General features: G+C 46.1%; 1 protein-coding gene across 2 annotated transcripts in view; it reads right to left on the bottom strand.

Moving 5' to 3' along the window:
• The window catches only part of PPP4R4 (protein phosphatase 4 regulatory subunit 4), a 101,825-nt gene extending 91,594 nt beyond the window's left edge, over window positions 1-10,231 (bottom strand). The window contains exons 1-2 of one of the 2 annotated variants that reach the window (XM_045815792.2): window positions 9,993-10,231; window positions 8,545-8,618 (exon numbers count right to left, since the gene is read on the bottom strand). In XM_045815792.2, coding sequence (XP_045671748.2) covers window positions 8,545-8,618; window positions 9,993-10,112 — 194 coding nt within the window. In that variant the 5' untranslated portion in view covers window positions 10,113-10,231. The remainder of the gene's footprint in view (window positions 1-8,544; window positions 8,619-9,992) is intronic. The other variant, XM_087856198.1, reaches the window with a different exon arrangement.
• Window positions 10,232-27,269: the final 17,038 nt, after the last annotated feature.

Genomic DNA, 27,269 nt, shown 5'->3' with positions numbered 1-27,269 from the left:
TTATTATTCTCATTTTAGAATAGGAGGCTTGGACTCAGAGAAGCTAAGCAACTTACCCAAGGTCTCTCAGTAAGTAAATGAGTGAGCCCCCGCCTCTAAGAATAAATCTGGGTTTGTCTTAACATAAAGTATTTCTGACACAATGTCCTGCCTTCTCAACACCCAACACACTTGCTAACAGGGGATGAACTCTGTTCTACCGAACTCCAAGAAAAATGCTTTTGCTTCCTTAAACAAGTACTTCCTTGAACACAAGTATCTGCTGGTATAATGTCATTTGTTCCCCAGGTGATGCCTAACACACACAAGTACTCAATAAATATTCTGTACCTTTTAACTTAAACTCGTAAGATTTATTCTAAAGTAACCATTAGTTGCATTACAAATCTTTTCCATTATTAATATCTCTGACTATACTTAACAAGATAAAAAGTGCCCAAATCTCTCATAATTGCATCATGTTAGTGAGCTCCAGATCTTTCTAACGACATGATGTGGGTCACTTTTACATTGATGAAAATAGTTTACTCTTTCGTTAAGCTTTTCCTACATACCCCATGAGAGCATTCTGCTTTCTACTGATGTCACAGAGAGAGCCTTCTGAAGCTTCAGTAAATAGGAAAAAAGAAGCAGATGCCATTGTTATGCTCATTAAAAAAAGCAAGGAAAAGGAGGTGGAAATAATCACCAAACCCCTTACATTCAGTGACCTAGTACTTTTCCAAAACGGAATTCAAGGTTTGCCAAGGACTTCTTAAGTAATTTGGCCTGAGCAATAATGTAAGATATACAGCTGGAATCCATTATATACTCTGCTTTATAGGTGAGGCACTGGTCCCTCTATCCTAAAACATGAAAATGAAGGTGCTCCCTAGTTGTATGCAGAAAGGCATTCAAGCATCACCTTCACAGAGGATGATCATTTGGGCAATTTTTTTAAATGGGACCTCTCATAGGGAACATTCTTATAGAAAAAGAATAATGTTCAGTGGTATAAGTAAATCAGGCACACGAAAACAGAAACCTCTTCAGGCTATTTGTTGGCTGTTCATCATCACTATGCTAAGAAATTTACAAACTAGAAGGTTTGTCACTTTGTTTCCTTAAAAATAAAGGTTGGACCACTCACACACTGCTGATAGAAGTTTAAATTGGCACAATTTGGAAAATTGTTTAGCCGTATCTTTGAAGCCGGACATATGCATATACTAATGACCAATAATTCTACTTCTATGAAGATAACTAAAAGAAATGCACACACATATTCACCAAAAGACACATACATCATGTTCCTAGCAGCATTATTCCTAAGAGCATAAAACTGGAAACAAGCCAAATGTCCATCAACAGTAGAACGAATAAATAAATTGTGACTTATAATGGAATACTATACAGCAATAAAAATGAACAATCTATTTCTCCATGCAACAATATCGACAAATCTCTTTTTGAAAGGTTCAATAAAAGCTAAGCACAAAACAGTACATTCCATGGTTCCTACTATACAAAGTTCAAAATCAGGCAAACTAATCTATGATGTTAAAAGTCAGGATGGTAGTTACCCTTTGCAGGGAGCAGGAGAAACTAGACAGGGGTAGAAGGGAGGTACTAGGCTAATACGGTAGATTGTGTTCTATTTCTTAATCTGTGTGCTGATTACATGGGTGTATTCACTCATGAAAATTCAACAAGCTATGTATTTAGGATTTGTGCACATTTCTGCAGATGTTCAAAAAGCTTGTTTTAAAAAACAAGACTAAAAATATGCCTATAAAAGCACCTCTTTGGGGCGCCTAAGTGGCTCAGTCAGTTAAGCATCTGGCTCTTGATTTCAGATCAGGTCATGATCTCAGGGTCGTGAGACTGAGCCCCACGCTGGGTGTGAAGCCTGCTTAAGATTCTCTCCCTCGCCCTCTGCTCCTCCACCTTCCCCCCCACCTCGAAAGAAAGAAAGAAAGAAAGAAAGAAAGAAAGAAAGAAAGAAAGAAAGAAAGAAAGAAAGAAAGAAAGAAACTCTTTAACTGAGATTCCTAATTCATTAATTTTTTTTTTTAAGTATACAAAAGTAAAGGAATAACAGACCAGACCATGGTACAAACTCAATGCAGAAACAAGAGAGAAATATCATGGGTAACCAAGGACGAAGAAAGGTCATCACAGCGCATGCTTTGAAAAGGATAGTATCTCCCTCGACATGGTGTTAAAAGACTCTTCCAACTAAACAACACTCTCCACTTCTTTGCCAAAGGCGGGCTGAAAGCTCAAAGCTAATAGGCTACTTTCTAGAATGCTCACAGGCTTCTGGTCTAGTGGATTTGTAACCAAGAGCTGGCTAGATTTGTTCTCAGACCAGTTTATCCCATTTTCACTGGCTATTGCAATTACATAATTTAATTAAATACTGCAGAAACATGATGCAAAAAGGGAGTCATTTTTATGAAAACTAAATTGAGAGTTTTAAAACACTCAATAAAGATAACTTACCAAAGAAAATTGCCATTGAAATAGGAAGAACAAGACAATTTGCAAAAGATGAGTAGAAAATCAAAAACTCTAGGACCATGCTGTCCAAATGCTTCCTAAACCATCTTCCAATTCTCACTCAGCTTTAAAGAAACATAAACTTGACATTATAAGGGCATTATGGGGGTAATCGATGCAAGAAAGCAGATCCTGAACTGTAATCAGCAGACCTCTACTCAAAGAAAAGGCAGTGGACCTACAACAAAAGACTAGCAAACAAATACATATTTTTTTTACAGGAAAATAAAATGTTGAATGTAGGTATCATTTTTATGATTCCCCATGCTGACCAATTTTTTTGGATTAACCAACTATCCATTCCACTTGTGAGGGATTAAAAAGGCTCTTCTGTACATCATTCAAGAAAACTAGGCAAAGTAATACTAGACACTCAAGCATCCCCCACATACATACACACACTCATAAACATCCCTTATATACCCACTTAACTGAAATAGTATTAAAAGGCAGAAGGCATCAAAAAAAGAAATCAAGACAATAGTGAAAATAAAAGAAGCATGGGAATATAGACGATCTTAGAAAGAAGGGCATACAAAGGAGGTTTTCACACAACTTTTCACAACGTGATAGGTATTTTGAAAGACAAAACAATCAAAACCTAGCCAGGTAGCCAAGCTTATCAGGGAAGTTCTTCCCCGCTATCTTACTGCCGTCCTGTTCTAGTCTTGAATGCAAGGGTCTCCAGAAGCCACAGTTTACAGTACTTTTGTTCATTTCCAGATTTGGCTACAGAAATCTCCCTCTGTGACATCACCAGGGGGAGTATTTACTTCTTTAAAAAAAAATTGGGGGTTGGGGGCAGAGGGTAAAAATTCCTAATTTAAGATGCATTTTACCTGACCGTCCCTGGAAGGCAAGGTGCAAAATGTTTTAAAACTCACAGCGTAGGGGTGCCTGGGTGGCTCAGTTGGTTACCCAGCCAACTCCTGATTTCAGCTCAGGTCATGATCTTAGGGTCCTGGGACCAAGCCCTGCGCTGGGCTCTGCCCTCAGCGGGGAATCTGCTTGGGATTCTCTGCCTCTCCCTCTCCCTCTGCCCCTCACCTGGCTCATGCGAGCTCATGTGATCCCTATCTCATGCACTCTCTCTCTAAAATAAATAAATAACTCTTTAAAAAAATTCACAGTATAAAGTGACTATAAAAGCATTCGACACAAAAGTGAGGTTAACACTAACCAACCCACACAACGCATGCATAACGTTAAGAGCAAATATTGCTTAAGATAAGGTCATTCGGTAAGAAAATATAAATCCATAAAACAGGTCGACCTTATCACTCAAGTTTTAAAATGCTTAATTATAATTTGTGAAGATTCTGGTTTCTGATAAATACTACTAGCACAGAAAGTTAATAGGTATCTTTCATAAACTTCAGTTGACATACTTTACTTGCCAGTTACTTTCCTAAATTATTGGAAGGTAAAATTAATATTGCTATCCTCTTTTAAAAGTGTGAAAGGTACCCTGAGAACCTAAGTAACAAGGAAGTAGGGACTGGGGGAAGGAGACAGAAGGAAATTAACATGAATTGGGTACCTATGCTGTGGTAGAGCTCCACCCATAACACAACCTTGGGAAACAGGAATTGCTATTTCCATTTTACAGATGAAAAAAGAGAGCTTAACAATCATAAATAATGTGTTTCTGGTTACACAGATAATAAACAGCAGAATAGGCTGTAACCTAAATCTGTCTGATTCTATATTGCCTATAATACAAAAAAACCAGAAGTATCTTAATTCATCTGGCATGTTGGCCATCTTAAATTAAATAATACACTTTATTAAGAGGTATATATTTATATCACAGCACAAAACAAGAAAGACCAAAACAGCCACAACATAACAGATGCTTGCCCTCCAGGAGCTTACAATTAAAGAAAATGTTCCCACGCACACACAGGTTAAGGAATACAGTGTAATGGGGCGCCTGGGTGGCACAGCGGTTAAGCGTCTGCCTTTGGCTCAGGGCGTGATCCCGGCGTTATGGGATCGAGCCCCACATCAGGCTCCTCTGCTATGAGCCTGCTTCTTCCTCTCCCACTCCCCCTGCTTGTGTTCCCTCTCTCGCTGGCTGTCTCTATCTCTGTCAAATAAATAAATAAAATCTTTAAAAAAAAAAAAAAAGGAATACAGTGTAGTGATTAATCACTCCTTGAGGGAGGCCATCCATAAGTGATATGGGAGCTCAGAGAAGCCTGGGATCCACGCGGTTTCAGCAGTTGAGAAAGGCTTTATGAAAGATGCAAGATCATACCTGGATCCTGGAGATGGAAAATGTTGAACAGGTGTAATGAAAGGCCCTCCAGGACCGGGAAAAGCAGAGGTAAGGATGAACACGATGAATGTGAGTAACAGTGAAGGGGCCAGCAGGACTGCTTCAAGAAGTAAAGGACTAAGTGGAAACAACCCAAGTGTCTATCAACTGATGAATGAATAACCAAAACATGATACACCCACGAAGTGCAATAAGACTCAACAACAGAAAGCAAGCACTGACACATGTTACAACATGGATGGACCTTGAAAACACTATGCTAAATCAAAGAAGTCAGTCACAAAAGGCCACATACTGTATAATTTCATTTACATGAAATGTCCAGAGAATAGGCAAATCCGTAGAGACAGAAAGCAGACTAGTGATTCCCAAAGGCTGGAAGGGGTGGAAAGAAGTGAGGAGTGACTGCTTATAGGTACAGGGTTTCTTTGGGGGATGATGAAAATGTGCTAAAATTGATCATGGCGATGGCTGCACAACTCTGTGAATACACTAAAATCCACTGACCGGCACACTTTAAATGGGTGAAGTGTATGGCAAAGAAACTACAGCTCAATCAAGCCATTTAAAAAAAAAAAAAAAGAGTTGAGGGCCTGGGGGAATATCACACTGCACAGCTAAGATGGAGTCCCTTATGCCAAGTTTTGAGGGTCTGGAATTTATGTGGTAGGCAATTAGAGATAGGTAAGAAAGACTTACCTAATGAAAGCATAGTATACAAATTTAGGGCTCTTCTCTAACAAAATTATTCACATATTTTAAGTACTTTCCTAAAATATATGCCAAAATCACAAAGACGACAGAGAAGAGGAAAAAGATGATGCGATGGGATTTTGACGAAGCCACAAGCTGTGACTATTAGGAAAGCTGTTTTGCTTCTGCACTAAATGCCACAGATGGCTGGTATCAGCATCGTATTTATGCAAAACCACAAATTCATCTGTGTCATGTCTTCAAATACCGTAATGTTCTAAGCTTAATTATGAAAACTACATTAACAATTGATCTGCCATATTTTAGAGTGAGATGATGAACCGTGTAATTTGTTTTTCATTGGATGACAGTACCCTACAGATAATGTTTTATATATTAGATTCAATTTAAAAGCTATCAGAACCCCACTGGTATAAAGCATGTGTGATGCAAACACATTTGTCTGAATTCTAATTTACCCTAAGATTCCAAAAGAGATTTACTATACAAAATAAGAAAACTAAAGAGATAAATCTGACATTGGGGGGGGGGCTGGCATCTGGATATTAAATATCCAATACAAAGGAAAAGGCAAAGCACTCAAAAATCAATCTGAAAAGCAGATAAAAAAATCAGGGGGCACCTGGGTGGCTCAGTGGGTTGACATCTGACTCTTGGTTTCCACTCAGGTCATGATCTCAGGGTCCTGGGATCTAACCCACAGGATCTGCGCTCCCTGCTCAGCCCAGTCTGCTTATCCCTCTCCCTCCCCCTCTGTTCCTCCCTCTCTCTTTCTCCCTCCCCCTCCCACCCTGCACTCCCTCTCTCAAATAAATAAATAAATAAATAAATAAATAAATAAAATCTTAAAAAAAAAAAAACAGGTCTCAGTATGAGGTTCTATAGCATTAGGAAGTACGATGGAAAAAAAAGGCACACCGTACATTTAAAATAAAAGGTTTGATATAAGGGCAGAAGAGGTTGTAACAGAGGCAAAGTTTGGAGCTCATCTATTAGACAATCCCACATCTTCCCCGGAATTCCAACAAAGAAAGAACCTTTCAGGCAGTGTGCCGTTTATCCCTTCGGAAGCTAGCCTAAAGGTGAAATCCCAGTTTCCCCCAGGAGGTGGTGAGATGGTAGGAATACAAAGAACTCCACTGGAGAGCCTATGCACAACCGAACTAGTGTTCGCCTTCTGAGTCACCTTGCAAACCTCCTTCAAGGTAGATGAGGCACAAGAAACTAAAGGAGATATCAGATCTCTTTAAAAAAAAAAAAAAAAACCTCTCATCTAAGAATGAGAGGACCCATCTGTTTCTGAAGGGCTTTGTAAATTCCAGAACTGGATGAAACGTGTGTTCTGTGTCTGAGAAATACAGACAACTTAGATGAGCCGGTTCACTACCAAACAATAAAAGCAAAATAGAAAACAAGTAAGCTCTCCTTAAAAAAGAAGCCTTGTCACTGATATCTAGAGTAAGGTATCTGCGGTCGCAGGTAAGTAGAACAAGACTCTCCATTTCCTAATTTCCTGATTGTAAGCCAGCGTTTATGCAAAAGAAGAGAATTCAGTGGAAGTATCGAGTAGGAACTTATTACAAATCATCAACTGCTGTATGTTAAAACAAAACTTATCTAAACTCTCCTCAATTGTCTACTCCAAACAAAAGAACTCAGGGAAAAGGCAGAAGTTTACAGCTATTGTTCACTGTATTAGACATGTTAATTACTAAGGAATAAAGTACTTCAAATATAACATAATGAAGTATCAAAAAAGGTTAAACCTGAATTATTCTCTATGTAAACATCAAGAACACATTACTGTTAATTCATACATAAATAAAAGTTTTCTTTTAAATAAACAGGGAGAAATAACGACAGCATACTGCCAAAGATCACCAAAGGAGGGGAAAGAACACTAACATAAGGTCTAACACCCAGAAACATTTTCAAGTGATAGAATTACTAGAATGGTCTAAATTATAAGCATGCTACAATTCTGACTACACTAAGAACAGAAACCCAAGAGGTCATGAATAGGCTAAAAAAAAGTCATGGGGAGGGATTTTTTTTTTTTTACAGGATCCTCCACTGAATAACCTGGAACTAGAAGCATGACCTATAAATTAGAAAGGAGAACAGGAAACTTGACAGCACTTGAAACTGGCAAAGCTGACCCAAACTAAGGAAACAAGGATGATAAATATCTCAGGAAGTAAATAACACCAGTTTTCAAAATCTGTTCAAAAAAACACAAGTGAAAACTAATTTGCCAAAGGAAAAACATGTGGCTATAAGTTAAAGAGAAATTTTTAAACAAATATACACAAAATGCCTTAGGAAAATTTCTGCTTCGGAAGTATTTTCACAGATAAGTTCATTAATGTTCACTGCATTAGCTTTTAAGAAGTTAAATCTGAAGTTTTTTTAGTTGAAAGAAATTTTATAAATGTATGCAATAACCACTTGCATTAATTCTGCAGAGCTTGTGAGATTAAACTTAAACGAGAATAGGCTCAATTAAATTTTAAAATCTTTCAGACAAAATTACAAGGCTTACACAGCAAAAGTAATACAAACAGGATATCCTGAGCATCAAACTGAGCTACTCTATCTGGGGGGGGGGGGGGGTTCTATATAGTAAATAGCATATAAGTTCAAACTCTATGATTAGCTTAAAATTAAACACTGGACACTCTTTAAGGCTCATCTAAATTTACTGGATCTTTGGGAGAACAACCAAAACTGGAAAATAAAAAAAGAATGAGATCCAATTCAAATCCTTAGCTGTTCTGTTCTTCCTCCTCCAAGAAATATTCTTTAAGTTGGTTGTCTTACTTGATTTCAGTTCTCAAACATGTAAGTCCATACCCAAATCTTAACTTATAATTAAGTGCTACGCATGCCAGAGTACTCTGCTCAAGCGGTTCAGTAAATCTGAACGTAACTGTAACATTTCACAACGCGTTCATCCATGCTGCTACAGGGAACGAGCAACAAATTCACAGAAAGACTTCGAGCAATACCTGAGCAGATAAACAGCCCTTTCAATATCACTGAGGTCTTCATCAACTGTCAATCTTTCTATTTCTTCCGGTGTCTGTCAAGTGTAAAATACAAATTATGCACACAAACGTGGATTAGTCTTGCCCCCCAGTGACCCTCCGGGAACCCCATATGAGTACAGACTGATGAAAAAGTTTCACAATTAAGCAGTATCATTGAAAACAATCAAGAGTCTGAAGACTCTGGGTGCGGACCTCAACCACAGAGGTCTCCGTCTCGAATTGCTGGGGTAATGGAATTTGGGGGTTTGGAGTTGCTTTTTTTTTTTTTTTTCTTCTTCTTTTTTAAACTGTTCTGGCTTGAGAATTACATTGTGGCTTCGTAACATTGCCGAACTCGATTTTATATGCATATATAAAATACCTACGTACTTTTAAATCTCTAATACCCTAAAGCTGTTTCTCCAGCATTTTCCACCCCAGGAAATGCTACAAGGGGGATGGAGGCAAACAGCAGCCGAGAGAGAATGAGAAAGACGAAATGTGGAGTGGGGGAAGGGAAGGGAATAAACTCGGGCTGGAAGGAAATCAAAGATTCGCGATCTTGCGGCAGGTGGGAGTGAGAAGAGCTCAACAGAGCGTTTGAGAGGACAGCTGGGGGGGGGGGGGGGTCCGTAAACTAGGTTTGCAGGCAGTGAGGGTTGGAGGCTGGGACGAAGATGACTCTGCGGGGTGGGGGAGCGAACTGAAGGTTGACTCCCTCAAGGCGGGGAGTGGGGATCAGGGTCCCAGCTGGAGTCCTGGAGGGGCTGGGAAGAAAGGACGTGCGGTGACTCAGGATGGGGGCGAAGGGTCGAGGGGGCTTTGAAGATCCGTAGCGGGACGACCGTAGCCGGGGTGCTGGGTGGGAGGTGAAGGGAGGCCTGGCCGACTAAGGGGCAGAGGTACTCGAGCTTGCTCGGATGGAGGAAGGGGAAAGTGGGATCCGGCGTGTCTCCGGGAGGGGGGGCGGAGCTGTGTTGACTGAGGAGTGGGACGGGGTCGGGGGTGGGCACTCAGGAGGGGACAAGGCGGCGGCGGCCTCGAGGGGCAGCTCCCTCAGGGCGGAAGAAGAGGGGCCACGGCCGTCCGGGAGGGGCGGCTCGGGGGACTACGCTGGACCGGCCGTTCCTGGGGGCGGGTTGGGGAAGGGGCCCGGGCTGGACCGGGGGACTAGGGAGCCCAGGGCGTCCGAGTGGCCAGTCCCTCGGGGATGGGGGTCCGAGCTGGGAGAATCGTAGCTGCGTCGAAGCAGGGGCACCGACAGAGACCGGTTTAGGGTGACACGGCGACCGGAGGAGGACTGAGGGTCCAGCCCGACTCCGAGAGGGTCCCGGGCCGCCTCAGGAAGGAGAAGGGGACGGGACGGGGTCGGGGCCCGAACCAGTCGCCAGGCGCCCTGCGGGCAGTTCCTCCTCCCCGGGGCGCACCTTGAGGCTCCGGCGGACCGGCCTCTCGATGATGGTGAGCTCCTGCAGGTCCTCCATGTAGCCGAACAGGCTGTTCTGACTGAAATCCATCGCGGCAGCGGCGGGCGGCGGCGGATGCATGGACCGCCGGGCCCCCTCGCCGCCCGGGCCGGAGCGGCCCCGGGATGCCGGACGCTCGCAGCCCCGCGGCCGCCCACCCGCAGGACTTTCTCCCGCTCTCGGCCGCCGGAGCCGGGCGGGAGGGTAGCTGGCGGCGGGAGAAGGAGCGCGGCCGCCGGGGGGGGCGGGGCGGGCAAGGAGAGGGGGCGGGGCGAGGCGCGCGGGCGGCCCGCGGGGGCGGGGCCAGAGGCGGGGGCGGTGCCACAAGTCCGCCTCAGCCCCGCCCCCCCAGGCTCCGCGCGCACGCGAGTCAGACGCAACTGCCGCGCCCGCTGTGGCTGCCCCCTCCGCCCCTCTGCGCCCTCCTCTCCCCTTGCCCCGCCCCTTGCCGAGGGAGCCCCTCCCTATGGCGCGTGCGCAGAACCTTCCGCCTCCTGCAGCCTGCGGAGGCGGGCTGGGGGCGGGGGCCGGGAGCGGAGAGGCTGAACCAATGACAGGGGAAGCAAAGGAGAGGGAGGTGGGCTGCTGTCGTATTTAACCTGCAGGAATAGCCTTCTGATAATTCGTGTGTTCGCCCACCCCAGCAGGCGAGCTGTGCACGTGGAGACTACCCTAGCTCAGCTCTAGCCCTGGGGGTGGGATGTGTACTCACAATCAGCAATTACAGCGTGGTGTGTGCGCGGGCGATGGGGGAAAGGGTGTATGGAAATACAGTCCTGGAGGAGCTAGCATTTGGGTGGGGCAGCGGCCAGAAAAGGACTGCCAGAGGGGAAACACTTAAATTGAATCTTAATCAGACTTTCCTAGAGAAATAAGAGTACGCCTATTTCGAATTGAAATCTGGGCTTGTTTTGATTGTGGGACATACCGCTAGGAGTGCGGGGAAGCAAGCGCGTGGCGAGGTGGGTGGAAGGGAGAGGCAGGTCATTTTTAGAGAAAGGCCCTGCTCTGGGCAGCCACACTGACTCCTTTGCATTTGATTCTGTTAAGAATAAGAAGCCATGGGAAGGGGATTGGGCGATTTTTTTGGGCCTCGGAGACAAAAGTTATGTTGACCATACTCTTCAGCTCCTAGGAGAGGTCTTTTTAATCTTATTTTGTTATTTCCCACTCGTTCCCTCTCCACAGTCCCATTTCTCTATGCGCCATGCGCACCCTCTCTTTTATGTTTAAGATATGTCCCAGTTCATGGGTATATCCTCCAGAGATACTGTTGGTTTCTGTATTATTTTTAAAATACCTGGAAGGTACTCTGCTAAGAACTCGTTCTGTTTCTTGTTTTTCCCTCAACATAACTTAGTCTTAGGGATGTAACCATGGGGCGACCTAGATATTCTAGGTGTTCATTAGTCCTGACCACTAATAGTATTCAGTTTGTGCATCTAACACGTTTTACTTATGAGTTCCTCAAAAAATGGACAGTTAGGTTGCCAGCAGTTCCTCGTAACCACAGACAATACCGGAACGATATTAGACGTGCCCCTGTTGGATCGTAAGAAAGAAAAGGAATGCCTGGTCATGGAGCCTACAATGGTTGTTTTCACTCTGCCAAGCTGCCCTCTAGAGTGGCTTTGCCAGTTTGCTCTCCCACCAGTGGTACGTTAAGACAGAAAGATTCCTGTTTTCCCGCTTCATTTGCTAATATTTGGTATTATCTGACGTCCTAACCTATCAATCTGATAGCAAAGTAGTATCACATTGTAATCTCATGATTTCGTTGTTGATCACCGATGCTACCCGTTTGTCCGTATACTGAAGAACCATTGAGATTTTTTTCCTTCTGTGAATTAACGATGTACATCCTCTGCCTATTTTTTGGCTAGATTTCCTATCATTTTTCTGAATGAATTAAAGGAGTTTCCTATATATTCTAAATATTAATCTTATGTCGGTCTTGGACAATGTAAGTATTTCTCCCGATCTTTCACATCTCCTGGTAGCTTGGCCAGTGTAGGGGAAGTCCTTATTTTGATATAAAAAAGTACATCTAATTTTAGCCTTGTGGAGTGGGGTTTTTTGGGTCTCCTTGAAGAATCTTTTCCTACTCAAAATATTCTCCCACACCTTCCCCTCTTTAATAACTTCATACCTTTATCTATCACAGTTAGGTCTTAATTCATCTGCAGTTCACCTGGCATATGGTATAACCAGGAATACAATATTATTTTCTCTGCATGGTGAGCCAATTTGCCCAGCAGTACCCACCAACCAATCCGTCTTTTCTCCACTGTTGTGTGACGGCGTCTCTGTCCTACACCAACTCTTAACAGACACACGTCCCTATTTCTGGGCTCTCACTACTTCTCTGTTGGTCTAGATCTGTTCTTATACCTATGCTGCACTGATTTCATTGCTAAGTCTTTGTTATATGTCCTAATATCTGGTAGCATGAGTCCTCCCTCACTCTGCTCTTTTTTTATTCAGTATTGCCTCTGAAGTTCAAAGCAAAAATGTCAGTGGTTACCCCACAGCTAAAATTCAGGTATTCTGATCGCTGTTCCACATTAAGGAAGAAATGGAAGAGGCAGGGAGCTTGGAGAGATCAGGATGGAGAAGAGGCAGAGACACAGAAGAGGCAGTTTTCCTTAGCAATACCTTGCAGCCTCCCTTGTCTGTCAATTTCTGAAATTGTCCTCCTTTCCCCTTGGTTTGTAACTGATACTAAATAATACTTGTAAACTTTACCCTGTTTCAGCTAAGAAGTATTATCTCATGTTTAGATTTTGTAATACCATCATTTGAGACTTGATGATATTCTTAAATGAAAAACGGATAGAATACACAGACATAGCTTTGATGTTGGCTGCTACAGGGCAGGAGACTGATGAAGTCAGTTTGGTGACTAGAATCTGTAATGGCTGTAGTTACTACCCTGTGGTAGAAATAGCCTGCCCCAGCGTGGCTGCCAGGAAACCTTAGTCCCAGTCCCAGTCCCAGCTCTGCCAGTGACATGCAATGGAAGGAGTCTTGGAGCCCTGTTTTTCTTATCTGAATTGTTTTCTTATGACTTGTCTCCATGTGTGCCAGAAGCAGCCCTGTGAAGTACAGACGAGATGCACCACTATTCCAATATTACAGATACTGAAATTGAGGCGCCGAGAGGTTACATGACTTTAGGCACGAGCACACAGCTAAGAGAAGCTGAATTTATTCATTTCATGTATTCATTCAACAAAAGCATGGTGGTTAAGTGCATGGACTTCGGAGTCCAACTGCCTAGATTGGCTCTGGGCAACCGTCTAGAATCCTGGCTCTGCTACTTCCTACTATGGGCAAGTCTTTTCCCCACTCTGTCCCCCACTTTACTCAGTCTAAGATCAGAATAGCAGTAGTACTCAGCACAACGTCTTAAATGACTTGAATGAGATAATATGCACACAGTACTTAGAGGAATTCCCAACACATAGCAAGCATTATTACCATCAGACCAGTGTTCCTGTCCCCGGGCTGAGAAGAGATGTAATACACTGTGTGTTGAATCTGTTGATTCTTGTGGTTGAATCTGTGATTCTAGAATAATATTCTCCCAAAGAAGTCCAGGTCCTCATCACTGGAACCTGTAACTATGTTACCTTACTTGGCAAAAGAGGCTCTGAAGATGTGCCTCATTTAAGGATCTCGAGATGGGGAGATTATCTTGGATGATCCAGGTAAGCCCAGTGTAATCATAAGGGTCCTCACAAGTGAAAGAGGGAGGCAGAAAAGTCAGCATCAGACCTTGAGAAAACTTGACCAGCCATTGCGAGCTCAGAAAACAGAAGGGGCCCACAAGAAGACAGCCTTTACAAGCCGGAAAAGGAATACGAGAAATAAATAAACTCTCCTAGGGCCCTTCGATGGGAATGTAGCCCCAATGACACCTTGATTTTAGCCCACTGAAACCCAGATCTAACTTCCGGAACTGTAAGATAATAAATTTGTGTGCTTTTAAGCTGCTAGATGGGTGGTAATTTACTGCAACAGCAAAACTAAAACTAAGCAATTATCTATATGAGAAAAATCTTTTAATTAGAGGACTGCCTCAGACCTCAGATAAAAATCAATCACGTGAATCAAAAACCTAAACGTGGCTCTCTGGGCTTGTACTTATGGGTAGCGACAGAGCTAAATGCACCAAGAAGGTCAGAAGTGTCAGTAAATATACAGGAGCCACGAGGGCACCTCCCTCAAGAAAATGGTGAAGAAAATAGAAATGAGCTAGCACACCGAATGCACTCTTTCCTTCTGTGGCAAAATCAAGACAGAGAGACGAGCTGTGGGGATCTGGCCCTGTGGTTCCTGCATGAAAGTGGTAGTCAGTGGTACCTGGACCTACCGCACCTCTTCTGCCGTCGCAGAGACGTGATCAGTTACAAGACCCGTTGAAGGTCCAGCACTAGCCTAAGCGAGTTCATTATGTCACCACGACAGCAACAGCAAAACCAAAACATGAAAGACAGATGTTCCACACTTTTCCAAGAAAATACATGAGGACAGTTATATGACATCCGAAGACGGAGAGTTTTCTTAAACAAAACAAAAAACATAGACTATTAAATACAAAGATTGATAAATCTATCTACTTGAAAATTCAGAACTGGTATTCACCAAAAGACACCACAAAGACAGGGTGACAAGACAAACACTCGACTGGGAAAAGATATTTGTAACAAATTAATCAAAGAAGGATTGCTGTCCGGAATTAAGAACTCTAAAAAAATCAGTAGGAAGACAACTAAGTAGAAAAATGGGCAAATACACAACCACCTTACAGAAGGGGAATCACCAATAAACCGATGAAAAGAAACTCTACCTTATTTTAATAATCAGGGAATGGTAAATGGACACACCCAGCAAGGGAGCAAAAATTTTGAAGTCTGACCACATCAAGTGTTTGGTGCTCGTGCAAATTGATGCAACCACTTTGGAAAATAATTTGGCATTAATTTGCCAAATGGAAAAAATCTCTTCAAGGCATATACCCTAGCACACCTGCACAAAGAGACCTGTAGGAGAAGGTCCACAGCAGTACAAATCATGATAGCAAAATCCCAGTAGCAACTCAAATGCCTCTCTACGGGAGAATAGATACATTAATTATTGCATACTCAAATCAATGGAAAACTATGACAGTGAAAATGAACCATGAGTACATAATTCAATAAAGATAAATCTCATGAACATATTGAACAATAAATGCAAATTGCCCAAGATTATCTGCAGCATGAAACTCTTACATAATGTTCAAAATCAGTAATATGTATATAATATCCCAATGTGGTTAAAATGGCCAAGAAAAGAAAAGGACACGATAAACACAAAAGCATAGTGTATTATTGGGACACCTAGGTGGCTCAGTCATTTAAGCCTCCAACTCCTGACTTCCACTCAGGTCATGATCTCAGGGTTGTGAGATCGAGCCCCGCGTCGGGCTCCACGCTCAGCATGGAGTCTGCTTGAGATTCTCTCCCTCCCTCTCCCTCTGCCCCTCCCACTCACGCTTGCACCCTCTCTCTCTCTCTCTCTCAAATAAATAAAGTCTTTAAAAAAATAGTGTACTATTAATTTCTAGAACCAAGACGTGAGCAGGGAGGGGCACACAGAAGTCATAGGTGTTGTGTTCTTTTTTGAACTGGGTAGTGATACATATTTGTTTTATTGTTAGGCTTCAACTATACATATGTATTCCGTATAATGTTTTATGCATGAAATGTTTTAGAAGTTTTTACGTCAAGGAGATTATGTGGTTTCCAACTCTAATTTAGCATTCCTATCCATCCATTCATTTAAAACATATTTCAAGAACTCTGGCTATATGATAAAACATTGGTCTAGGCTAGGTCTACAGATACGAAGCAAGCCAGGTACAGGCCCTTCCACCACAGAGCTCACATCCTAAGGAGAACAATGGACATTGATCCAATAATCATCTACTGTGATTAAATATCTGATTACAAGCTATGATAACTGCTATGGACAAAATACAGGAGCTGGGATACTGACAGAGAAGGACCCCCCCCCCCACTTTTGCCTAAGTGTCTTCTGTTCCTGCGGCATGACCCACCTACACTGATTAACAAGAGCCTAGGGACACAAGAGTGACAAGAGAGAGACCAGGTGGGGAATGATAGTAACTTGGACTAGAGTCACCATGACAGAAATGGAGTGATGTGAACAGGTTCACATATTCCGGGGCTGCTCCACCCATGATGCACTGGGGCATGGGCGGAGCTCAAGGAGGCACAGGTAGCGAGGATGAGTTCCATGTTTTTGGCTTGTGCAGCTGGATGGATGGAGACATCACCCACCCAGTGCTCGCTCTGTGCCTTCTTCAGTGTCTGAGTAGAAATCAACTTCTGACGACGGCCACAGAGCAGAGCTCCACCTACAGCCCCAAGTGGACTGGCCAGCGTCTGCCCCCCAAGTCAGCAGCTGCTCCCTGTAGCTCCCTCCTCTTCAGCTTGGCTCTGGGTGAGCTACTGGGCCACGTCTGCCAGAATCTATCCAGCACCTGACAGGTTGGTCAGCACCCAGGAAGGGCTCTGTTAATGTTTGCTGAGACACAGAAAGAGGCAGGAGGCAGGGAGGCTGGAACACGGGCACTAAACTGGCATCAGAGGAGGTCAACCACTGTGGTCCAAGCCACCATTATTTCTCATCTGGATAACAGAGCCTCTGCTTCTGCCCTACGACTTTTAAAGGCCTTATACACACAGCCAGAGTGATCCTGTTAACTAGAAAGTCACACGCAGTCACCTCATGCTCTAAAACAGGGCTTTTCAACCTTGTTACTCCATGGGCCCTGGGAATTCTTTGTCGGGGAAGGGGAGAGAAATGCTGCCCTGTGCCTGGCAGGCTATTTAGTCACACCCCTGGCCTCTCCTCACTAGATTCCCGTATCCTATCCTGACCTCTCCTCACCTCCCCCCCGCCCCCCCCACCCAGTTGAAAATGGAAATGTCTTCAGACATTGCCAAATGCCCCCTGGGAGCAAAATGCCCTCCCCCCCCCCCTCGTTGGGAACCACTGCTCTAAACTCTGCAGTAACTCCCCACCTCGCACAGAGGACGCCCTCCCACACCCCCTCACCTCTCCCACCTCATCCTCCCGTTTTCTCCCCCACTCACTCTGCTCTCGCCAGGCCCACTGGCCTCCTTGCTATTCCTTGAACACTTGAGGTCTGATCCGAGTCAGAGCCGTGGAGCCTGCCCTTCCCTCTGCCTGGAATGTTCTTCCATTGGATTGTCAGGTAACTCCCTCTATCACATCCTTCAGGATGTTACTCAAATGTCACCTTCTCAGTGAGGCCAGCTCGGGATGCCTTTTATGAAATTAAAATCCCACTGTGGTAGTCTGCTAGGGCGGCCATCACAAAATACCACAGATTCATGACTTAGACAAAAGCAGAAATGTATTGTCTCAGGGTTCTGGAGGCTGGATAGCAAGATCAGGTGTAGGCAGGGTTGGTTTCTCCTGGGGCTTGCACACGGCGGCCCTCCTGCTCTGTCCTCACATGGTCTTTCCCCTGTGTGCCCATCCTTGGGGTCTCTCTGTGTGTCTGAATTTCCTCTTTTTATAAGGACACCAGTCATCTTGGATTAGGGCCCACTCAAATGCATCATTTTAATTTCAGCACCCCTAATGGCCCTCTCTCCAAATACGGTCACATTGTGAGGTCCTGGGGGTTAGGGCTTCAACATATGAATTTGCTGGGGGGACGCCACTCAGCCCATAACACCTACTAGTCCCACCACCAGCACTGATAAGTCTAACATTCTGAATATTTTACCTGTTCATCTCATTTATAGGCTTTTTCTTCTCCAATCCTCCATTCAAATGCTGTGTTCCATAAAGGCAAAGATTTTGCCTATTTTATTCACCCCTGTATTCCCAGTGCCTAGTATAATGCCTGGTATATAGTAGGTGCTCATTAATTATTTGCTAAAATAATGAATAGGCATGAAGGAATAATGGCGTCACAAATCTCCACTAACCAGCTGTAACCTTGCTGAAATCACTTAACTTCTCTGGGCCTCAGCTCCCTCTGACAAATGAGGGAATCGGGCTAGCTGATATAGAACAAGAATGCTGCTCTGTTTGAATCTTAGTGCCAACTTAGCCCAGATTCTCTAGAAAAGTCTGAGGGGACGCTTAAGTGCTAACACGTCCTTAAGCGGTACAACCCCAGGGCAGCCAGAGTGAGAGACGGTGAGGTGAGGTGGGGCAGCAGAGGAAGCGAGCACACAGACAGCACCGTGCTACCAGGAGGGCCCCCAGTTCAGGGAGAGGCCCGGCCAGGTCCCATACGGGACCTCTCCAGACAGGCTATGAAGAAGCCCAGGCCTGGGAACCGTCCATGGGAAGGAGGCAGTAAGCCTTCCTCATGCCTTTGACTTCCCACGGGTCAAAGGTGGCTCCTTGGGGAGTGAACACTCTTGCACTTGAATGGTCTCAGTGGACTCTTCCAGCAGGCTCTGGGGGAGCCAGAGCCCAGGCCCTCAGGAGGAAGGCTTCAGCCCAGTCAGGAAATGAAGCAGGTGTCTGAAGGCGTTGGCCTCAGGCTGCAGGGAAAGCAGAAAGGAGAGTGAGCAGGACAGCAATCCTTGGTCCCGAGGGCTCAGCAAGCGGCTCAGGGCCGAGGAGACAGGGGAGACAGGAGGGCCGAGGGAAGGAGTAAGTGAGGAGGGAAACCACTGGTCCCTTTAAAGTCCTGACAGGGATCCCATGGTCCCAGCAGTCCAGCCTCATGGAACTGTTCTGATGGGGTCTTTGAAGACGGGCTTGCAAACTCATCGCCTGCGATTCAGACTCCAGGTGTCTGTGATGACACAGGGGCTCTGATGTCCTGGGCAGGGAGCCCTTGGTCTCAGCAGGCGGGGAGCTGCTCCCTTAGCCGCGGGATCTGCCACCCAGCCTCCCCCCAGTCCTCCCCCCTAGCCATTGCGGCCCCTCTTCTGATCATCACTTCACAAACCATTGCCAAACTCCAGCTGCCCCCTCCACTGTCTCTGGAGGGAGAGAGGGCGTTCACTGCCACCGCTCCCTTTCTCCCGGAGGGGGTGTTTTTCCTCCTGTGTGGGCCGCGTGTGTTGGGTTGTGTCCCAACTCGAGGGCAGATTCCTCCCTCCAGAGGTGATGATACACGCTGAGAGCAGATTGCACATTTGTCTCCTGGGAGGCAGTGGGCGAGGGAAGCAGAACTCGGCGTGTGAGCGTGGGGAGGGGTGTCTGCAGAACTGCGATGGGGTGATGGGCCCAGAGAGCAGGGAGCTGCTGCTGCTGGCTGTCTACAGAGGCGGCGGGCGGCTGATTATAGGGCTGGGTCCCGCGGCCCTGGATGTGGGTGCTAGAAGCCGTGTGCGCACTTGACTGTCAAGGTGGGAGTGATGGTTACCCTGGTGACCGGGCGACGAAGTGGGTTGGCCTTGCAGGCAGAAATGCTGGAAAGAAAATATAATAAGCACCAGTTAGGGCTTCTCTCTTTCTCTTCTCTTTTTCTTGATTGGAGCATCGGTTAGATGGAGCCTCGTCATCATAAGTGAAGGGTAACTTTCAGTGGTTGGGCCCACCGGACCCTCTTCTGGTTCCCTGTGAACACGCCCCCTCCACACCTCCAGGCGGGCAAAGAAGACCGGGATCCTGGTCCTAACTAGCCCTGGGACAGAGGGCAAGTCACGTCCTCCCTAAGCCTCTCTCAGACCAGGCAGCCTCCAAGATCCATGGGTGCTCTGATTCCTGGACCCCACCCCCAGACATTTTGATTCAGCAGGTCTGGGGCCACACCTAGGAATCTGGATTGTGGCCACACCCCCAGGTACACTGCACCTGCCGTTTGGAACTACTCCCTTTTGGCTTTTCTCAACGTGGGCGTTTCTCCCCCAGGCGTGGGAATCAGACAGACCCAGATTCCCACCTTAGCTCTGAACCTGTTTCCTTGCGTCTTTGATGGGGGAAGGACACGGTGGTATCGCGAGAATCGGCTGAGAAGCCGCTGTAATGTATAGCACAGTGCCTGGCACACGAGGAGGGGCCAATGAGCGGTCCCCTTTTCAGCTTTTCTTTCTATCCGAATCTGTAGTATTTCTACTACCCTCTCCCCTGCCCGGCAGCCCCCTTCCATCTGCTTGTTCTTCTCCAGCCAAAACCCGCACCCAGGAAACCGATCCAACGGTAAGAAGGACTCGCCAAGCAAGGACCCCGGTAGAGGAGGAGGAGACAGTACGCTGGCTCGCAGCTGGGGCGCTCACACCCAGTTCCAGCTCCTCTGTTGCCATGACGACCCGTAGCTTACCATCCTCTGTGGGGTGCCATGGCTTCCTCCAGCATCTGGGGGCTCTGGCCGTGAACACGCATTTCACCGAGGCGCCAGGAGAAGGGAGGGCCCTACGCTCACCCCCCTCCCGACCACCACATTGTCATTTCAGGATAAACTCAGGGCTTCTCCAGGGATGACGAGGACTTAGCCGAATTTCACTCCAAAGCCCCGGGGCCTAACACAATGCCTGGCATACAGTAGGCAATAGATAAATAGTGGTTGAATGAATCAATAAATGTGATATAAATCTGATTCTCTCAAATCTCTTTATCAACAGTGAGGTTCATTTAGGAGAGGGGCAAAATAAAACGAGGACTCCAGGCATCTGCCGTTTGGGGTCTCTATTCCCTTTGGGGAAACTGCATCCCCGCCTCTCTCCCTGGCCTGCATTTGCCTTGGGTCAGTATGTGAACACGTAGCAAAGCCCAGGGCACGCAGGTACAACTCACCAGCCCCTCCAAGTTTGGAAGTAGTGTTGCCTCAACAAATTTGTTTGCAGGGGTGTGAGAATCAGCTGGGATGAGGCTGTAATATACAGCAGAGTGGTTATTAATAGATCAAATTCTATACACCAGGAAAATTCATCTTTCCGTGGCAGGGACTTGCTTCCCCCCAACCATGAATTTTTCACGTCCCATTAATTTCTGTCCTCCTCTCTCTTGAGCCCTCTTCTCCCTAGTGAAGAACAGAATTGATTAAACAAATATGCTCAGTATTGCAGCTGATTAACTAAACTCATATAAGAAAAAGAGATTAAAACTCTTGGCTCAGAAGTTCTTTTTAAAAATCATCTGAAAGACCACTATTTCTATACCGTCTGCCATGAATAGACAATTGTGAGATCATAGAGAATATGTACCTTGGTCTCTCCGCCCCTGGCTCCTGGCACAGAGCTCCTAAAAGCTTTGTAAGTTCCTAAGTGATAAAAGCACGGGGAGCCTCTTTTGTTCTATGGAAGCAACTCCGGGTGGGCTCCTGGAAAGCTCCTGGAGGGCAGCTGGTCCCCAGAAAGATCGAGCTGTGGTTAGAAGCTTGGAATTTTCAGCCCCACCCCTCATCCTCCAGAGAGGGAAGAAGGATGGAAAAGGAGTTTATAATTGATCGTGCCTAAGTAAAAAAACTTCCCTAAGATCCCAACAGCAAGAGCTTCCGAGAGCTTCCAGCTTGGGGAACAGGTAGAGGTGTGGGAAGAGTGTCACAGGCAGACGGAGCCAGGAAGCTCTATGCCCCCACCCATACACCTTGCTCTCCTGGTCTCTTCCACCTGGCTCTTCGTCTGTATCCTTTTTTTTTTTTTAAAGATTTTATTTATTTATTTGACAGAGAGAGAGAGAGAGACAGCCAGCGAGAGAGGGAACACAAGCAGGGGGAGTGGGAGAGGAAGAAGGAGGAGCCTGATGTGGGGCTCGATCCCAGAACGCTGGGATCACGCCCTGAGCCGAAGGCAGACGCTTAAGGACTGCGCTACCCAGGCGCCCCTCGTCTGTATCCTTTATCCCATGCTTTTACAAGAAACCCATAAACAGAAGTAAACTATTTTCCTGAGTTCTGTGAATCTCTCTAGCAAATTAATCGAACCCAAAGACGGGCTTGTGGGAACTTCTGATTTGTCGCTATCCGTCAGAAGCACAGTGACATCCTGGACTGGGTTTGCCATCTGAAGTGAGGGGGGGAATCTCGTGGGCCTGAGCCCTTATCTGCAGGATCTGATGCCGTTTCCAGGCTGATAGACTTTAATTCTGAATTGAGTTAAAGTATAGGACACCCAGCTGGTGTCGTGGAGAATTGCTTGGTGGGATGTGGGAGGGAAGCCCCTCGCCCCGCACCATTGTAACTGGGACCTGGAACAGTTTCGATCACTGAGGTTTGGTTACAGAGGCCTGTGCTTGAGAAGACATTCATTCATTCATTCATTCATTCACCAAATGCTTATTGAGGACGTACTATGGGCCAGATAGGGCCAGCTTCACGGGCCTGCAGCCTGGACAGTCTCACAGGGAGGGTCCTGCACTCAGAAGGGACCCCGCTGGAGGTTGGATGCTATCCCGTCACCTTCGTGAAGTCCTTAACAACTTTATCTTTAACTTCTGTTTTGCAAGCCAAGTCCAGTGGGACGCTAGAGCGCTTGCGTGAGCTGAACAGATTAGCACAACATGTGTGTGACGGCAAGCTTCCCCCGTTCATTGGTGTCCGAGGCTGGGGTTCTGCGTTTGTTGGCCAGCACAATACTTTGTTTTGTTGTGTAATTTGGATTTCAAAGCTATGAAGGGAAGCGGGGCCAAGCAGTTGCTTCCAACCTCACCACTCCCTGTTGGCATATACCCGGCTACCTTACAGCTTTGTGACCGGCCTGTGTTTTTACCTTGGATTTGTTCATCGAGTCCTTCAATGACAGAGTTGAAAGGTGATTTTGGTGCCTGTCCCTCGTGCTCAGCTCTGTTGTATAAAGGAGGTGACTCCTTTTTTCAAGCCCAATATGAAAACCTTGTTTGATCTAACAGGAACATAGATAAAGCATCACTATACTTGTCTAGCACCATGTTCGGAGCTAAGAGAAAAAAGGGGGTGCAAAACAAAGAAACCCCTGCCTGTATGAATTTATGATCTAAGAGGAGAAAGAAGATATGCGAACTGGCTTTGTTTGTTTGTTTGTTTTAGATTATTTATTTATTTATGTGATAGAGAGACAGCCAGCGAGAGAGGGAACACAGCAGGGGAGTGGGAGAGGAAGAAGCAGGCTCCCAGTGGAGGAGCCCGATGTGGGACTCGATCCCAGAACGTCAGGATCACACCCTGAGCCGAAGGCAGATGCCCAACAACTGCGCTACCCAGGCGCCCCAGATATGGGAACTGTTAACAAGTACAAGTTCCTATAATGAATGCCCTGACAGTGCTTTAAAACCAAAACTGATTCTAGCTACTCAAGAGCTATTTGTAAGGCAGAGGTGGGGAGTGTGGGGTATGACTTAGATCCATGGGCAAATCAAATCTTTACACTACTCACTCCTTCTCCTTAAAAAGACAGGGAGGAGAGGGAGTAAGACCCAAGGGAGGGGCTTGCTGGTCAAGGAGATTGCATCAGTGAATCTTTACCCTTCAAATGTATTCCTTGACTTCTTTGGGGGGAGGAGGCAGGAATGAAAGTGTCCCCAGCTGAGAGAAAGGGGAGAGTGGGGAGAGCCAAAATGCAAGGCTTCGTAGCAGAAAGACGTTTAAAGACAGCGATGTCCAATATTCAAAGTTGAGTTGTTGGCATTGCTGAGTCATGAAGGCCCCTTCTCTGCCAATAAATCTTCAATAAAATCTGCCCCACAGACAAAGACACTGTGTCCCACGAGGGGGGGGCTTCTTCACCGTGCAGAATGACATTCATTTTTGCATCTCTCAGTGTGTCTGGCACTTGGCAAAAAAACTGATGAGTATTTATTATAAGAGAGAACAAATAGACACGTTTAATGAGTGGACACCGACAGGAGAGTGGACAATGGTCCACTACCACTCGAGATCTCACAACCGGGTGCAAGCTGGAGACGCAGACTGTACAACGTGGTGCTTCCAGAGGGTGTGGGCTGTATAGGGAGGGGAAGCTGAGCTTTGGTTCATTTGTACTTGGAGACCCCGTTATAAATAGATGCTGTGGCCCAAAAGACTCAAAGCACCTCAGAAGTAAACCTAGGTCAGAACGGCTCACATTCAGGATGAAATGGATTCTGCCGATATCAAATGCTTCTACCCAATTTCTCAGCAAGATGGTGCAAGGATCTCTAACGCTGGGCACCGTGATCGCATGTGTCTTGGCAAACAGAGCGAGGCAGCCCGTTGCCACCTGTTTGCCACAATACTCACTAAGGCTCATTCCTGACTCATGCTGGCTCACTGTTTCATAAGAGGGGGCAGCTCCGTTTCTCTCCCGATGTCACCACAATAATTACTGAGAACAATAATTTGAACAATGAGAACTTATAATTCTCCGGTAACATGCAAAAGACCGTTGTTTACAGCAAAATAATCTCCCGAGTGTTGGGTAATGGAAACCACGATGGCTGCTTCAGTGTGCAGGGCAAGTGTGAACCTTGGCTGTGAATGGAATTGGAATCACTCACTCATTCATTCATGTCTGCATTCATTCATTCAGCAACACCAGTAGATTACCAGGGATGTGGCCGGCAGTGTGTCCCCTGGAGTCTGGACTCTGGCTTTATTCCCTCCCACATCTTGACCCAGAGGTAGGGTCTGTCAGAACGATGACCATCTGATGCTGGGCTCTAGGGGAGTGATACCATGCAGCACGGACACCCAAGAACATTCTGGCCACCGTATTTGATGAGTCACACTATATACAGGGGTTCAAGTTTCAAACCAGAAACCTCCTCCATACCCCACAGACATGGCATGGAGGGCTGGTCTGGCCCTGAGCCCGAGTCCTGGCCAAGGGACCTGGGACTTCTCCTCTCCAAGCCTCTAGGGCACGAGGTAAAATGGAAATAAAGCATGTCCTCGAAGATTGTTCGAGCAACAGAAAATAGGAGGGATCGATGGATTTAGAAACTAAGGCAGGTCTTAAGAATAGATATTCTATGCTACTCTGGCCAAATTGTTAAAACTCAAAGCATAGCATGCCTTAAATGGTAAACATAAGCAGATAAGATTAGCTGCTCTTAAAATGGCTTCAGACCCATGAAACAATTTCATAAATACAACAACCTTTCAAACTCTTTGTAAGTGACTACATTGCAATGGAGTCGAGAGAAGAAATCAGTGCATGCCCAAGATGTCCATCTTCATTCAGCAGTGACTACACAGCTACTGATCCGCACAAGCCCAGACACAAACAAGACCTACTTAACAGTTTCTAGTTTGTTGCTAAGAAACCATGACCGCCTGGTATGGGTGTATGACCACTCTGCGTCTTGTGTCAACTCATTATCCCCACGTGACTGGAGTGAACTTCACATTGGAGAATGGAATGTGGCAATGTGTTTTCATCCCCTACACAGTTAGCCTACTATTGTCCCAAGGCCTAAGAAATCTTTTCCAGAACTAGTGAAAGAACAAAGAGGTCAAGGAAGAATCAGGACCATGTGGAGGAAGGACAAAAGATTCTTCACATGATGATCCATGAAGACCTATCAACTGGGTGGTAACAAGTCATCTCTCTCTCCCTTTCCAATACTGTGCTGTCGTGTTGGCCAAGAGTGGACACCTGTGGCTGGATGCCATTCTGTCAGTAGAGCGGAAGAGAGAGGGGCAACATTCCCATTGCTGTGGTCATGTCACCCTAAGCCACTCCCCTCTCCAGCTCATAGGAGACTGAAGCCTGATGGGTACATGGCTGCATTCTCCCCAGGAGTGAGAGGGTCAAAGGCGATTTGGTATTCCTCCTAGTAGTTCTGCCCCACCATCCAGCCTGCCCCAGGCCGCCAAGCATCCATTAGCCTGTCAGTGACTGCAGTTTCCCAGAATTCCACAATCACTCCGAGCCCCAAAATACATGAGATGGTTTCTTTCTGAACTTCTAGAGGATTTTTCTCAAATCACCTCTCTTAGGAAAGCAAATGGTCTTACGATAACATCATTCATTCACCCTCTGCATTGGATTTAAATTCCCTTACCCCATTTCACTGGTCCATCAGTTTTTTAAAACGTTGATCCAAGCAATGGAGCATAGCACTAGCGAGAGCACAGGAGACAGGAAAGAAAGCAAGGACAATCCAGTTTGGGGAACACCGTGATCAATATAACATGCGGGGTTGTGGGGCCCCCAGATAGGGCACCTATTCCTGAAGGGGACAGGTATGTGTGCGGCAGAGAAGGGGTCCTTGAAGAGGTGACGACTAAGGACTCAGACTGTGGCTTCTTCATGCGAGAGCAGACTTGGCCTCACTGACCTTGGCATCCAGCCCCTGCCTAGCACAGAGCCTCACTCTTAATGCACGTGGAATCGCCGTGGCCTCGGACGATCACCCACTCAGGCGTCTCAGAGGACCCCTCACCATCTCAGCCACTGCTCCCACCCCTCTGTAGCCTGCTCATTTCCAGAGCCCTGGGGGTGGTTCGTTTATGCTTGTTTGACTTTGATTTGACAATCTTATAAAAACCAAATGAAAGCAGCTTCCGGGCTCTCACCACGTCTTGGAAGAGGAGTTCTTCCACCGTGGGTCGAAGCAGAGCCCGGCACCCCTGGGCCCATTGTAGGCATCAATGCCCCGAGGCTTCTCAGACCAAACCCTCCTTTGCAACTCCTGCTGGGGGTTCCGGCCAGGCAGGGGGCAGAGGGCAGGGTGCTGGCTACCGGTGCCCACCACGTCCACTGTCAAAGCGACAGGGCTCCTCTCACAGCTGTGTGGGCACACACATGCTTGTGGGGCTTATGGGGGGGGGGGAGTAGTTTTCCAGAAAAGCAATACAAGTGTCAGTTAAAACGCATTAAGTCAGAAAAAGGGAAAAACACCTACTTTATGTGTTAGCTACATTTTGAATGACGGCCCTTTTTAAGATATACCTGATGCTAGAGGCAAAACCCACGATGACTGGGTTTGAAAGTCACTTGCTATCAATAAATATAATTTACAGAGCTGTAGCACCTGTACTCTTCAGAGTCCCATCTGGGGGGTCAACTGTGTACCTCGGATTTCAATCTTCCTTAATTACTGCTTCCATCCCTTTGCTTTTCTGCTAAGAACTTGACCTGATGCCTAAGTCCCACAAAGGCCAGTCCACTGTCTTGGTCCCCATATTTTTTATTGCAAATCCCTCCCAACTGAGCCTCTTGCTGTCCCCAGGATTGTTGCCTCTGCTTGTGCTAGACACCGTGCTCATCCCTGCGTCCACGCACTTGATTATGCTGTTCCCCCACCATGAATGCTTTTCCCTTTGCTCCACTA

Source organism: Ursus americanus, chromosome 26, assembly GCF_024610735.1.
Source record: "Ursus americanus isolate L20-20 chromosome 26, mUrsAme1.1.p, whole genome shotgun sequence".
In the NCBI taxonomy this organism is placed as follows: domain Eukaryota; kingdom Metazoa; phylum Chordata; class Mammalia; order Carnivora; family Ursidae; genus Ursus; species Ursus americanus.
This window is presented reverse-complemented; position numbering and strand designations above follow the sequence as displayed.